Source organism: Diceros bicornis, chromosome 3, assembly GCF_020826845.1.
Source record: "Diceros bicornis minor isolate mBicDic1 chromosome 3, mDicBic1.mat.cur, whole genome shotgun sequence".
Lineage (NCBI taxonomy): Eukaryota > Metazoa > Chordata > Mammalia > Perissodactyla > Rhinocerotidae > Diceros > Diceros bicornis.
This window is the reverse complement of record NC_080742.1, coordinates 10,782,989-10,798,857: the sequence shown is the minus strand read 5'-3', so window position 1 is coordinate 10,798,857 and position 15,869 is coordinate 10,782,989. Positions and strand designations below refer to the sequence as shown.

Below are 15,869 nucleotides of genomic sequence, written 5' to 3'. Positions count from 1 at the left end.
CATCTGTGGAACTGTTCGAGGAAGCAGGAGATAAGCTCCCACCTCTCAAAAGGCTCATGTGGCAGTTTGATTTGCAATTTATTTTCCCTGAGACTTTCATGGCAACCATGTGCTACAAGCACAACGTTATCAGAACTGCTGCTATGGCTGCTGATTCAATAATGCAGAAGAATCAGATGCGTGCTGTGAGAACTTATTTCCCAAGAACATCACAACGATCTGTTGTTGGGGAACGGGGATGGTCCATGTTTCCCGGTATGGCAAATAATTAGAAGTTTATTTGATTTGACACCAAAACTGTAGGTCTGTAATATAGCCAAATGAAATCCAGATCAAATTGGCTTTACTTTAGCAGGCTCAGTCTCCACGTTTCCTTTAATTTCTCTGCCATAGCTACTATATATATGGTTTCCATTTCTCTTCAGTTTTGTAGAGTTTTAGCAAATAATTCTCATTTCTTTCGACAGTATTGAGCAGAAGGGGGGAGGTGAGAAGTGTGAAGTGGCCCCGTGAACAGGCTCCCTCACGCACACGTCCAGCGAGCTGGAAGACACGAGGGAGAGGGACGAAGCCTGTTCATGGGAGACGTATTTCTTTCAGATTGCTGGCATCATCTCAGCTGGGATCGTGATGATCGCCATTGTTGCCCTGGGGAAGCTGCTGGAACCCTTGCAGAAGGTACACCCCTGCTTCTCAGCACACTGATTTCATAATTTCCCTTCACTGCTCTGCCACCAGAGAAACAACAGGAGATTTAAAAATCATCACCTGGAAAGCCATTCCCCCTGAATAACACAGCCTTCCCCATCTCTCTTGGCAGTCGGTCTTGGCAGCTGTTGTAATTGCCAACCTGAAAGGGATGTTTATGCAGGTGTGTGACGTTCCTCGTCTGTGGAGGCAGAACAAGACTGATGCTGTAAGTCACTTATCTCTCATTTTTCTCCGAAATAAGATTTGGTCCTTACATGCTTCCTGCCATATCATTATGTCCCCTTATCTCCTAAGTTTTAATCACATTCTGGGAACCCCAGAGCAGAAATTAGAATTGTGTGGATAAGCCAAAGCTGGGAGTTCTGCCACGTGAACTGTGTTTTGTGAAGGTCCTGTTATCTCTGGAAAGATCTATTTCCAGCAAGAATTCCATATGAACTCACTCACATACCCTTGTCCTTCTAAAGCCAAAAACCAAACCAACAAACAAAAAACCCCTCTAATTTCAGGACAAACAAAACAAAACACAAAACAAAGCAAAAAACAAAAAACCAAAATACAAAAACCCATGCTGATTATAATTCTGACCAAAGTAACCTTCACAACTGTTCTGAGGAATTGCAAAAACCAGAAGCTAAATCCTTTACAGTTCTGCTCTAATTTAAACCAGAAGAGAGAACGAATGAGAAAACTTCCTATATATCGATATGGAAATATCTACAAGACAAATTAAGTAAAAAAGAGACCAGTGCAGAACAGAATAGTGTGTATAACACACTAAAAGGTGGGAAAATAAAATAAGCTTTGTAGTCCTACTTGCTTGTATTTGCAAAAAGAAATGCTGGTGAAAAGTGCCCACTGTGTATATATACACACACACACACACACACACACACAGAAAGAAAAGAGGACACAGAGTTGGGAGGAAGGGTGGGAACGGGTGGAGAGGGGAGAGGGTTGCAAGCAAGATATGTCACTGCACACCTTTTTTATATTAATTCCATTTTGAACCATGTTAATATATTACCTATTCAACAACTAAATTAAAAAATATTTAAATGAGATGGTTGGTCTTTATTGGGAAGGCCAAATTCCACTTCCACTTAAATGTGACATGAAGTCAGAATATTTTTAAAAGCTGTGATTTGTTCGTGGACAACTGATCTTATTATTTTTATAGGTTATCTCTCACCTGATGGTACCTGAGGAATTAATATAACTCTTTTCATTTCCATTTTTTCCTAGGTTATCTGGGTGTTTACGTGCATAGCGTCCATCATTCTGGGGCTGGACCTGGGTTTACTAGCTGGCCTTGTATTTGGATTACTGACTGTGGTCCTGAGAGTTCAGTTGTGAGTAAAACAAGACCTATAAACAGACCAACACACCCTGAGATTTCTTATACCATTTTGATAAATGTAGTAAAAGCGCTCCCTTTCATAATTGTTACTCTATATTGAGTGTGTCTAGGAATTAAGTACATGGTGCTTCATACATGTATTTTATTCTTCAAAAAGAATCCCGTGAATAGGTTTTATTATTCTCATTCTACAGTTAAGAAAACTGAAGCTCAGAAAGGCTAAGAACCTTCTCCAAGATCACACAGCTAATTAAGTGGCAGAGCCAGGATTTGAACCTAGATGTATCTCACCCCAAATCTGTGTACTTAGTCACACGCTTTACTGCTGCACTCTCCTTTTAGTCACGATAAGACTAACAGATACATGATTCAGCGAGTGGCTGAGGTTGCTTCACAGTGTCTTTTGTAAATGAGATGAAGGCTGTGAGGCACTGGGCCCAAGGCTTGGGACAAGACAGCTGTAAATTTATTATAGCCTATTTTCTTTTGAAGCTAGTAATGCAGAAGTTATGTAAGCCAGCACAGGAGACTTTAAAACAGTTGATTGTAGCCAAAATGCATTCAAATCTGCCAAATAAGGCATGGACCCAATAAGCCACATAATTATGTGAAATAGATGCAATTAGATCACATGCAGAGTGAAAGCAGCAAAGACACAGTTTAAAGTAATAGAAAATAATCTGCGAGGGAACCTGGAGGTGTATGTTTTTTGTTGGTTTTGTTTTGACTCTTGAGAGGCTTTTGCTATGTGCCTTCCTGGGTCTAGGAAACTGTCTGAACAGAGTGGGAAACAGCGTCTCTTCCTCCTCAAACTGCGGTTATCTTTCCAGACTTCTGGCCCCTTCTTTGCCTGTGCTTTGGGCCATGAAGGAATCAGAAACTCGGAAAAACATCAACATGGAAGTCTTCAGCTTAGCATAAGCCCAACTTTCCTGTTCCACCAACCACTCCTTCTCTCCTTCCTTCCCTACCCTGGCATGTTGGAGCCTACCCAAAATGCTTGTGTTGACTGCCTCAGCACCCTTAAATGGAGGCCCCCGGGCCCGAAGGAGTTCATAAGCTCCCAAGTGCCCCATTTGCTGCTGGGAAAGAACTCAGGAAGTGTCCCTGGAAGATGCTGCCTGTCGTGCTCTGTCTGGCTCAGTGTTTATGTTTTCCTGTGCGGGTGAGGTTAGGAGAGAAGGGTTTTGTAGAGAGAGACTATAGAGCTTATGAGCTTCAAGTTAAAAATCAGCACAGCACAGTCAGCCAAGGAGAAACTGGTGGCACGTTTTAGCTGCTGATTTGCTAAGTGGGCTCTTAGCCAACAAAAAGCAGAATCCTCCAGTTAATTTCCAGCAGTTAATTTCCAGTAATTGTAAGGCTGATCCAGAGAGCACATTGCTGAGAGTACCCCAAACAGACACTCTTTCTTCAGGAATTGTAGTTAGCATATGTCCCTAGTCACATTTGAAGAATCATGGAATTTATTTGATTGCATCAGGAACAGGAAATCAATAGTCTGGTTGATGGTAAGGACTTATTTCTGGTCCTCGCAGGCTCCTATTTCTATAAAATGAGTCTAATTGGATCACCACAGCCTCTCCAGACTTCATCAGAAAGTTGCCATAACTCACAAGTAGGTTCCTGGCACTGTGCCAGGCGCTGAAGACCCATGGGGTAAAGACAGAGGCTGGACCACCCCCGACCTCCAGGGCCTTTTCAATCTTCTCTGAACCTCAGTTTACTCATAAATAAAAATGAGGATAATACTGCTGCCCTTTCAGGGTTACGGTAGGGCTTAAATAAGATTTGACACGTGTGAAAGCTCTTTGCTTATCCTATAAAGTGTTAGAGACATGAGAGTATGATGCTCATTATTTCCCTCAGCCATCAGAAAAAAGTCACAGTTCCTCTTTCTCCCCCAATTCCACACAAGCACCAGCTGTTCATTTCAGAGTTAGCTACAGGAAAATGTCAGCTGCAATAAAGACAGAGTCCAAAAACACCAGAAGGATGAGCTCTTTAGTATCTGTTATTTCTTCTAACTTTTTATTCTAAAATATGCCTGTTACAAAAAATCTTGACCTTAATTTTTCTTGTTTTAGTCCTTCATGGAACAGCCTTGGAATCATCCCTACCACAGACATCTACAAAAGTACCAAGAATTACAAAAACGTAAGTGTCTTTCTGAGACATCTGCTGGACTTGGGTTTGCCAGCCTGGAGTTTTAGGGGTCACATATTTCTCTTTTAGTGTATTAGGGACAAGCCAGCCAGAGGGGAGCCTTCTGTCTGTTGGGAATGTCTAGAAGTCCACTGGGGTGTCATAAAACTTTTGACCCAACGTGCCCTCTGATATCCATGGTTTACATGAATTTTGTCCATGCTAGTTGAATGCCATTTTAATGTCAAACCATTAAGAGAAATTTCTAAAAACAGGCAATTTGGTTATTTCCAGAAGTTGAATCAAAATTCTATTTCTCCAGGTGAAAGGGGTCAAAAGGTACAAACTTCTGGTTATAAAATAAATAAGTCATGGGGATGAAAAGCACAGCATGGTGACTATAGTTAATAATACTGTGTTGCATATTTGAAAGTTGCTAAGAGAGTAGATTTTAAGCGTTCTTGTCACAAGAAAAAAGTTTTGTAACTATGTATGGTGACAGATGTTAACTAGACTTATTGTGGTGATAATTTTGCAGCATATACAAATATTGAATCATTATGTTATACACCTGAAACTAATATAATGTTATATGTCAATATACCTCAATAAGAAAAAATGGACAGAGCCTCAGAGACCTCTAGAACAAAATAAAACATATCAACATATGTGTAATGAGAGTCCCAAAAGAAGAGAAGAGAGAAAAAAATGATAGACACGATATTTGAATGAATATAAAAATTTCCCCAAATTTGATGAAAAACATGACATACAAATCCAAAATGCCTACTGAATCCAATTAGAGTACACACAATGATCCGCACCTAGACACATTATAGTAACACTGCTGAAAGCCAAGGCATTAAAGAGATTTTTTAAAGCAGCAAGAAAAAGAAATTCTATTTCTCTGCTATGTAATCCTTATCCTCTATGAAACTGCCTGAAATCCCTGTTAAGATTTTCTTCATTCAGTTCTAACAAGAGACTTTCACGTTCTCTGTCATTAAGAACCTTACTTGACATTTTCCTCTAGCCTTGAAACTGGAAGAAATAATATATAATACAGGAAATAAAAAACAAAGAAAATAAACATCCCACTGATGGACTTGGTTCCTTGCAAATAAGATTGCTTAGTGACCACCAGGGGAAACGAAGATGAAAAAGCAGAGAAAGAATGTCAGGAAAAACACCAATTTAGGAAAAAAAAATTTTTTTTTAATGTGAACCCTAGGAGGCTGCAGTCTAATTTTACCTTAACATTAAAAAAAAGTTGGACCCAGCATCTGGAATTCTAGTAGCTGCTACTTCTTTCCACAATCATTCTCAGTTATGTTGAACCAAGTGCCATCAAGAGCTAAAAACGACTCTAGAGAATCTTCTGGTTCTGGGGCAAGGAACCCTGGGCTGACTTGGGGAGTTCTGAGTTCTAGGCTCCAGCTTGTGGAGACCTTGCCCAAGTCACTCAGCCTCTCAGGGTCTCAGTTCTCTCATCTGACGGGGCTGGACTAAAATTGCTGATTCCTAAAGACTAGAAAAGCCTATGATTCCGTGGGTTCCACTTTTGGTCTGGCCACTGAGTGTCAGGGTAAGAACAAGCAAATGACATCATAGGCCTCAGTTCCTGCAAATCCCCTTGATTTTGCTACTTTTTTTTTTTTTTTGCTATTTTAAAAGAATTTTGGGGAAAAAAAGGGGAGCCAGTGGTATGAACTTGAAGCAAATCATGTCACCGTTCTGAGCCTCAGTTTCTTCATCTGGAAATCAGAGGGTTGAATAATTGCTTTCCAAGGCCCTTTCTAACTTAACCTTCCATGGGACTGTGGAGGTCAGGTAACCTATTCCCTCCCAACTGGGATGAAGCCCCTATTCAAGGGAAGCTGAGTGCTGCTGCCCAGCTCTTCTGAGCGATTGTAACTCAGCCCCTAGCTGAATAGCCAGAAGTTTAATTGAATATTTGAGGCCTGAAATGATTTAACCTCAAATTTTTTTTTAATGCTAGATTGAAGAACTTGAAGGAGTGAAGATTCTTAGATTTTCTAGTCCTATTTTTTATGGCAACGTCGATGGTTTTAAAAAATGTATCAAGTCCACAGTAAGTATTTTATCTCTCAAAATTTGGTTTCTAACCTCCTTTGAGACTTCATTCATTCTGCAGGTATCTATTGGGCTCAAACTGGACATAAGGCCTTATACCCTGTTCCCTTTGTATAGGGCATTAAGAATTATAACATCCTTGCCCATAAATAACTTATAATCTATTTGGGGATAGGCAAAAAACAACAATACACATATGTTAAAATCCAGGTAGCACTAACTATGCAGGATAAAAACACTAGAGTTGGGCTGGCCCCATGGCTTAGCGGTTAAGTGCGCGCGCTTCGCTACTGGCGGCCCAGGTTCAGATCCCCAGCGCACACCGATGCACCGCTTCTCCGGCCATGCTGAGGCCGCGTCCCACATACAGCAACTAGAAGGATACGCAACTATGACATACAACTATCTACTGGGGCTTTGGGGGGAAAAAAAAAAAGGAGGAGGATTGGCAATAGATGTTAGCTCAGAGCCGGTCTTCCTCAGCAAAAAAGAGGAGGATTAGCATGGATGTTAGCTCAGGGCTAATCTTCCTCACAAAAACAAAAAACAAAAAACAAAACACTAGAGTTGTCTCCAGGCAAAATTTGAGTAAGTTCCCAGTAACTAGTATAGACAGCGTGAAGGGTTTACAGAAGAGAGCCATCCATGTTAGCTGGACTGATCAGGCTTTGTGTGGCAGTTGGGCAGAAGAAAGGAGATTATGTTGGGTGTTTGGGAACTATGTGAGCTGAGAGGAAAAGGTGGGAACACATATTAGGGAGAGAGTTGCCCACTTGGAGTAAAAGGTAAAAAGTACTAAGTGGAATATGTAAGCAGGAAATTCTGGTCTTCTAGCAGGAATTCCATGCTATGGTTCTAAGTTGGGGTTTGCCTCTAGATCAGTGTTTTCCTAAAGTAAGTTCCAGGATAAACTGGTTCAGAGGAATGTTCATAGATTTTGCAATAACAAAAAGGCTCTACAATGTCACGGAAATTTAAAAAACACAGACTTAAAGCTAAAGAGATTGTTTTTTGCTGTTTTGTTTTTTACCGTCTTGGAGTCTTTAACATGCTGTGGTCTTTCCTGAGTCTCTGAGTGAGAGGGGCAGGGTGGCCCAGTAGTGGAGATTCCATCAGATCTCAGAATTGGGTTCTTAGCAGGATGTCTCAAGGAATAATACCACTTGAGAAATAACCTTTACAGATAACAATGGCCATTAATAAGCATTAGGAACCAGACGTTTTAAGTAACTTGACATTTATTTCCAAAGGTTGGATTTGATGCCATTAGAGTGTATAATAAGAGGCTGAAAGCACTGAGGAAAATACAGAAACTCATCAAAAAAGGGCAATTAAGAGCAACAAAGGTGAGGCAACATCTTTCTTTCCCCTCTTAAATTCTTTTCTCTCTCAGATGAAAACAAAAGCAGTTAGATAGTTGAAAATTAAGTCTATCCCTTTCAGTACCCAGATGAGTACAAGCAGTGACATATGTATGTCGGAGAACAGCTGAGTTGTTCTTGTAGGCAAGAGAGAACGGGAGGGAATAAGATGAAATCAGCCGAGCTCCCTGGAAACATAGGGGGTGATTTTGTTTTTCCCATCAAGAAAGAAACCTTATTTTTACTGAAAGGAATAAAACAAATGCCAATTCAACCCCAGAAAATTACTCCCAATAGAAGGCAGTAAGTTCATAAACTTTTAGTCCTATTACCTTTTATTCAGACTCTCCTACCAATGTATCTCTTGGCCACAATCTTCCAGAAATTATGAGTTTCCTGGCTTCTCTGCTCTTCCATTTTTCTTCCTAGAGAATCTCATAATTTGGGCTGAGGTAAAAACCCCATTCCTTAAGAGTTCATTCCCTCGATGTTTTGCTTACCAAGGAACAGCGTGTGGGGACTTTTAAGTAATTGAAATAAGCTGTTGAAAGACATCCCAGGGCAGCCCCGTGGCTTAGCGGTTAAGTGCGCGCGCTCTGCTACTGGCGGCCCGGGTTCGCATCCCGGGCGCGCACCGACGCGCTGCTTCTCCAGCCATGCTGAGGCTGCGTCTCACATACAGCAACTAGAATGATGTGCAACTATGACATACAACTATCTACTGGGGCTTTGGGGGAAAAAAAAAAAGGAGGAGGATTAGCAATAGATGTTAGCTCAGAGCCGGTCTTCCTCAGCAAAAAGAGGAGGATTGGCATGGATGTTAGCCCAGGGCTGATCTTCCTCACAAAAAAAAAAAAAAAAGACATTCCAAACCATTGGCAAGTAAGTTGGCAGTGTTTTCTTTGTTTAGAATGGCATTATAAGTGATGCTGGTTCATCGAATAATGCTTTTGAGCCTGATGAAGATATTGAAGATCCAGAAGAACTTGATGTCCCAACCAAGGAAATAGAGATTCAAGTGGATTGGAACTCTGAGCTTCCTGTCAAAGTGAATGTTCCCAAGGTGCCAATCCATAGCCTTGTGCTCGATTGTGGAGCTATATCTTTCTTGGATGTTGTTGGAGTGAGATCATTGAGAGTGGTAAGGTTCTGGTGTTTTGAATTATAAATGTGGAGCTTTGGCAATAGTAAAATGATATGGGTTGCCCAGTCTTGCAAAGGGGCGATCGATTGCATGTGCTCTGTAATTTTCCTAGGGGAATGCTTTGGCAATGGAGTGTAATGTTTTAAAGCCTAGGCTATGGAGCCAGACTGCCTGGGGCTGAATCCTGGTTTTACCACTTACTAGCAGTGTGACTATGGGCAAGTTGTTTAATCTGTCTGTACCTCAATTTCTTCATCTGTAATATGAGGATAATGATGGTACCTACTTCATAGGGTTGTTATGAAGATTAAATATATCTATAGTTTAGAAGAGTGTCTGGTATATAGTTACCCTTTAGCAAATATTAACACTTCTTATGTATTATTTTTCTGAGAATACATAGGAAATGGAATATGAAAAGAAGAAAAAGGGGGCAAAAGTTTGTGTTAAGTATTATGTTTTTATTTGTTACGTGAACAGCAGCAGAATGAGGAACATCAGGTACATGGTAGGACTGTAAAAGCCAGGCATTACTAAGAGTTTAGAGCAGGTAGCAGGTCAGGCCTCTAGGAAGTCAACGAGTTGAGGAACATGCAAAACAGAAACATTTCATGATATCAGAAACCAGTTATGCAAGCTCAAGTTCATTGATTCTTTCAACAAATAGATGTGAAATGCCTAATATGTGCCAAGCACTTGGCCAGGCACAAGAGAAAAACGATGAAGTAGCCATAGTCCCTACTCTCATGGGACTAAGCAGTCTAGAGGGGAAGGCAAACATTACTGTAATCTTTTAAAGCATAACTGTATTAAGTGCTCCAAAGCAGACTAACTAGGGTGTCAACTTGACCAGGAGTGTCAAGTCTAGGTGAAGCTTCAGGTAGGTATCGAGAGAGTCAGGCAGAAAAGTAAGCAGGTTCAAGGCACCAGCAATCAGATGTAATAATACGAAACTGACCCCAACGAAGGTAGCCAAGAAGCCCCAACTAAGGGGCTTCTTGGCTACCTCTGCAAGGGCAGGAAATGATTCCAGGGTGCAGGTACTAGGCAGGGAAGGTAGAAAAGTGGTTATACTTGAGTGATCACACTTCTCACACAAAAGAGTGTGAGAATATGCTTGACAGGTTCTGTTCCAGTTCTCTTAGCAGACCTGGTTATTAGCTTGTTTGAGAACATACTCTTGTTCTTCATTGTGCATTTCACTCTAGGCGTTGGCTCAGATCCACTGTAGATTGTGTCAGCCAAACTGTTTAATGAATTACTTTTGGGAAGAGTCTTAACATATTTAAGGCCAGAATATTTTCCACACCTGGCAACTAGTTGCTTTCAAATGCTATAATGACAATCACGAAAACTCTAAACTTTATAATTGCATAGAGGTCTTGATCTTTTCCCCAGAAATTTCAAATTCTATTTTACTATTGCCCATAGGTCTTGTGTCTTGAGTCTTGATTTTTTTTTATTAAACTTATTTTTTTCTGAGATAGTCGTAGAGTCCTATGAAGTTGTAAGAAATAATACAGACAGAGCCTCTGTACCCCTTAACCCGTTTCTCCCAATGGTAACATCTTGCAAAACTATAGTACAAAATCACATTCAGGATATTGACACTGATACAGTCAAAATACAGAGGCCTTGGTTTTTAGGTCAGCTTTTATATTCGGAATCTAGTGGCCACATATCCATACCCATGTATCTTTCACTCAAAGATGTAAACTTATACTCTTGTCAATCAGCAGAGGCTATATTAGGAAGCCTCCTGTACTCTCTTCTTTCCTTCCTTCCACAAATATTTATTGAGCACCTCTGTGCTATTGAGCGTTATGCTACTGAGCACTGGATGTTGCCACCTCTTGAGTCTTTTCATCCCTAATCACATCTTCACTGTAGGTTGAAAACCTCTATGGTTTTCCAATAATGAACTTTTCTCAAAGTCCTGATTAACCATGAAAGTGTTGAAGTTGCTCCCGAGCAAGTAACTGATTGCGACTGAATTATGGGCAGATAAAGTTACTCATTGTTACAAATCTCCTTTCTAATATTTTAGGTTGTCAGAGAATTCCAAAGAATTGATGTAAACGTGTACTTTGCATCGCTTCAAGGTAAATGCATATACATCTATCTATCTATCTATCTATAAGACTTTCCTCTAAGACTTTCCTCCTACCTTGGAATGTGGGTACATGATGTCCAAAGGCGTTTTTTTAAAAAAAACTATTTTTTATTATGGTAAAAGATGTATAACATAAAATTTGCCATTTTAGTCACATTCAAGTGTACAATGAATTCAGTGGCATTAAGTACATTCACAGTGTTGTGCAACCATCTATCTACGTATTTCCAAAATTCTTCATCACCACAAACAGAAACTCTATCCATTAAGCAATCACTCTGAGGGCCTTTTTGAACTGAGAGAGATATTACTTCCAATCTGTGCCACAGAGCTGTTAATGCATGGGAACCTATGTCCTGACAGTGGTGCAGGATCAACGGGGAAAAATGATCATGGAGAGAGCAGAGCTAGAGATGACTTAGATCCCTTAGAACTAGAGGATCCTGCAGGGTATGAGTCTGTGTCCATGTATGAGTGTATGTGTGTAGGAAAATATTAGTGCTTAGGCTGAGTTCTCCAAAAGCAGAGCCTGAGATAAAGATTCTTGCCCAAGTGATTTATTGAGAGGGTACACTCTGAGAAAATTCACGATGAAGTGAGGAGAGCAGGATAGGGCAGGGCAAGAAGCTGCAAAAAGACACAGTTTTGGAAGTCTAGCCTGATTCAGTTAGCCTGATCCCACAGAGCACACACACAGAAGGTTATGCCTCCTGAGGCAAGAGGGATGGCCTTGTTACCCCCACATCAGTCAGTCAGTGGCTGCCGGCCACCCAAGGGTAGGGCTGTAACCTCCCAGGCTTTTTCAGGTGAGGAGGCTCCCATCCGCCAAGGAAAGTTCTCCCGAGAAGGGCACAGCTGTGAACCATTAGCAGCCAGGCTCACAGCAGCTGGAGGATGGGTACAATGGCAAAAGGGCCCTGGTCAGGAGCCAAGGCCATCTGCTAAACCAGCTGTGATATAACCATTCCATGTGCTACTGGAAAAGAAACGCAGTCAGTTTAGAGCAGAGTCACATTTTGGAAATGAGAAAGAAGAGTTAAAAGGAGGAACTACCAAAACTTAGAATTGGTTATTATAAAAATATATTTTCCTAGAGACTAACTAAACATTATCTCTTTCTTTTGAAGATCATGTGACAGAAAAACTGGAGAAATGTGGTTTCTTTGATGATAACATCAGAAAGGACATATTCTTTTTGACTGTCCATGATGCTGTCCTCCACGTACAGAACCAGGCAAAATCCCGAGAGGTTCAAGATTCCATTTTAGAAACGGTAAATATTTAACCTTTCTATATATGTATCGTTCCTAAACTATCATGACTTCTGTAAATGGCAAAAATTCCACAAATCTAGGTTTGAATCCCAACCTAGTGGGATTTGAAGCCATCTGCTTAACTTCTCAGAGCCTCAGTTTTCTCATCAGTAAAATGGGAGTAAAAACATTTACCTTGCTGGGTAGATACGAAGACTAAATATGATAGTTTAGAGAAAAGCACCTAGTTCTAGTACCTGGTACTATCAATTCTACAATGTGTGGATTTACTGAGGAAAATAGGCATTAGCTGTAGTGCCGTTTTAGAACACAGGCACTCAATCTTGGATCTTCTGTGATTTGTATGTACAAATGCAATTTAAATTCTCAACAAACTGGAAACTCTTGATTATATATGTCTTTAAATAGGATCCATTAGGTCATAAGTGATTTTTGAAAAAGAAAAAAAAAAATTAAAAGCCATGAATCAGCCCAGAGTTAATTATTCCCCACAAAACAGAAAAGATAGTGATTTCCCTTGCGCCTCCTCATTCTGTCAATTCTGCTGTCAAATACCCAGGAGAGTTGAGCATTCTGGTCTGGGCCATTGGGCTGGGCCCACTGGTGGGCCTGGTACAAGAACTTCATCTCTCATGGACCCTTTCACAGTGAATCTGGGAAACTAAAACAAATACCCATAAAAATAACAACAATAATTATTCCAGTGACACAGTCTCCTGTGTTTTGGATTGCTTCCTTTTTTTTCCTAAAATTAGGATAAGTAGGTTCTTATTATAGATTGGAAGTTAATGTTTGAAGTAAAACTAATTTAGAAAACAATAGCACATTATTCTTTTCAGCTATTGTTAGTGGAGAAATTGTTTTGCTTAATGCTGCTGGAGAAAATACTTGTCCTAAATACCAAGATGTGGATTTTAAATACAAATAAGGAAAAAAAGAAAAGTAGTAAAATCACAAATCTAAAAAAAACAAAAAAGCTACTGCAAGATGCTAATCTTTGAAAATTCAAACCTTTTTCTTTCTAATCTAAAATTCTAACCCATAGGTAACAACAACAAAGCAGGATCATATAAAGAAGCTAAAAAAGACTCCACATTAAAAGTAAAATAGAACCAAGGTGTCAAGTTCTTTCTCAACATGAAAATTGTTATTTGTTTACACCCTATTCTGATCCAAGATCTCAGATCCCATGAATGTCACAAAAACCACTAACCAAGAGTGCCTCTACCAGTGTTAGACTCAATGGTCTTCGCAATCAGGGAGGCACTGTGAATGGCTGGGATGGATTTTTTCCCCCTGAACAAATGTCAGACCGAGTATAATTGAGTGCTTGTATTATACACTTACTGGTTCATTGGATTGAGGGTTGAGCACTACTGGTGGCCTGTCACGTCGGAACCATATACTTGTGTGTACCCTCAGTGTCTAGCACAAAGCCCTATATACGGTAGATGTATGGTAAATGATGATAAATCTCATGTGTGGTGCTTTCCTTTTCTTCAGGAAGGGTAACATGTATTATGGATACTGTGGATGCAGTGATATGACCCTCTCCCTATCCCTTTATTGACCATCACAAGGACTATCCCAGGACAGCCTCCACTTGTAGTCCACACCTATCCTCTAACTTTCCCATTTCGTCATGACCACGTGCACAGGGACTTAAGTTTCTAATTCATTTCCACACTAGTAAAGAGAACTGGGCTATTTATTTGTGAGATGAAAAGTGACTAAAAAGCACTTTGAAATGTCACTTTTGCCTTGATATACATTTGGAGTTGCTTTGGGAATCTCATTCTTTATGCATAAGACAAAGCCTAAACTGTTATTGGTTTCCTCTGTGTAGAAGATTAAATTACATACTACCACTAAAAAGCATAACTTTCCAGAACAACCAACTAGGTCCATAGACATTGGTTTCAATCGTCAATAAAATTAATTTCCATCCAATTCAACTTGGGACTGTTTATTGTCATTGGTCACGAGCCTTTCAGTGGGCCTTCACTGCATGCTCAATGCTGTACTAAGTGCTCTTAGCTTAGCCGTTGAAAGAAAAACACTATTGACTGCTGAATCACTTAGGCAGACAGGGTGACTCGTTAAGAGGCACACGCTTCAGAGATTGGGGAAGAGAGCTGAAAAGGAGGTTAGACGATGGAGAACTAGACCAGTTCACACTTGACTGTGAATAAATGGTATAGGGGAAATTCTAAGTGGGAAATGTAAAAGGACAAGAAAGCTGAAAAGGATTGTGAAGTATGTAGATTATAGATGAGAAGCACCAGCAAAGCTTCAAATCATTTTCAGTGGAGTATCAGGTGGGTCGATGCTATTATATTTCTAATAAATATTCTCTGTGTGCTCTTTGTCAAGATCTCTCTCATCCAAGACAGTAAAGATCCTCTTGAATTAATGGAAGCAGTGCTGATGGAAGAAGAACTTGATGTCCAGAATGAGGTATGATCATTATTTTCCTTCAAAGAAAATAATTTGGATTAAATCTTGAATAAATAAAATAATACATATAGTGACTATGTCTGATAAAAACTATTCACAGAAAATAATTTCTAAAAAATACCAAAAGGATGGCTTCATAGAAACGGGAAAACGTAAAACGAGAATTCTCCCTTGAAGAATTACGTACTTGGGGACCTTTTGCCACAGGCATATAGGCATGATCAGCGGCTGGAAGCAGCCAACACATTGGTCCTGATTTTATACCTAAGCCTCCACGTGCTTTCTCTTCCAGAGACATAAGGCCAGTGGATGGGTGAAAGGTGCACAGAGGGAATTTCTAACCCAGGAGTTTCATAAGCTTCAGGAATAGTGTGTGAGGAACAGGAACCTCATGACTTTTCTTCATCTGACTGATAATGGCTTAAAAAAGACAGTCCCTCCATTTGAGATGATTCTATGAATTTCTGACACTCTTGGGGCATCAGAGCATTCCTAGGACACTTGACTCAAACTTGTAGTATCTGAGTGGACTTTGTGGTTCCGCCTCTGAGTAAAATGGGACAGATAAAAGAAGATCACAGAAGTTTAAAGTTGAAAGACGTCTTAGAAATCAAGTAGTCCCATGTCCCAGCCCACACGAAATCTCTCCTACGCCATCCCTATGGATGTTTACTCAGCTTTTTTGTAAACATTTCCAGACATTGGCAACTAGTAGCTTTTCAAGGGAGTTTGTTGCACGGTTGAAAGTCTCCAAATGTTGCGCTTACAAAACTAGATTCAGCCTTTCTCTATTAATACCCAGTGGATGGAGATCTGTCTTCTCCAGCAACACAGACCCTCCCACTGAACAGCCCTTAAATATTTGAGAGTAGCTCTCATGTCTCCACCAGAGTCTACTCCAGGCTAGACTCCTTCGGTTCCCTTTACTGTTGCTCATAGATACAAAATTTGTCAATGCTTCTCTGACCAAGAACAGGTCACAAAACTCCAGATGGGGTCAGGTCAGCATGGAAATTATGCAACCATGACCTACCTTGATCTTATCGAGATATTTCTATTACTGCAATTTAAAAATGTGTTTATTTTCATTATAGCTACATCAAAATCTTGGCTTCTATTGAGCAGGAGTCAACTAAAGACTTGGGCATTTTTGCACAAACTATGGTTCATCTGGGCTCCCCATTTATACTTACGTAATTTTTTTTTTTTA

At 40.2% G+C, this 15,869-nt stretch overlaps 1 protein-coding gene and 1 long non-coding RNA gene across 6 annotated transcripts in view; one reads left to right on the top strand and one right to left on the bottom strand.

The window, feature by feature from the left end:
- Nucleotides 1-15,869, bottom strand: part of LOC131392938 (uncharacterized) — a 49,195-nt gene that overhangs the window by 5,291 nt on the left and 28,035 nt on the right. For 2 of the 5 annotated variants that reach the window (XR_009215812.1, XR_009215814.1), the window contains exon 5: nucleotides 10,747-14,676. The exons of 2 other annotated variants lie outside the window; for them this stretch is intronic. This is a non-coding gene — a long non-coding RNA (uncharacterized LOC131392938). Of the gene's footprint in view, nucleotides 1-10,746; nucleotides 14,677-15,869 lie in introns of those variants that run through there. One more of the 5 variants, XR_009215815.1, reaches the window with a different exon arrangement.
- SLC26A4 (solute carrier family 26 member 4) overlaps nucleotides 1-15,869 on the top strand; it is a 45,113-nt gene that overhangs the window by 27,531 nt on the left and 1,713 nt on the right. The window contains exons 10-19 of the mRNA XM_058523249.1: nucleotides 601-678; nucleotides 821-916; nucleotides 1,957-2,063; nucleotides 4,159-4,228; nucleotides 6,216-6,308; nucleotides 7,561-7,656; nucleotides 8,582-8,812; nucleotides 10,863-10,917; nucleotides 12,056-12,201; nucleotides 14,576-14,659. Coding sequence (XP_058379232.1) covers nucleotides 601-678; nucleotides 821-916; nucleotides 1,957-2,063; nucleotides 4,159-4,228; nucleotides 6,216-6,308; nucleotides 7,561-7,656; nucleotides 8,582-8,812; nucleotides 10,863-10,917; nucleotides 12,056-12,201; nucleotides 14,576-14,659 — 1,056 coding nt within the window. The remainder of the gene's footprint in view (nucleotides 1-600; nucleotides 679-820; nucleotides 917-1,956; nucleotides 2,064-4,158; nucleotides 4,229-6,215; nucleotides 6,309-7,560; nucleotides 7,657-8,581; nucleotides 8,813-10,862; nucleotides 10,918-12,055; nucleotides 12,202-14,575; nucleotides 14,660-15,869) is intronic.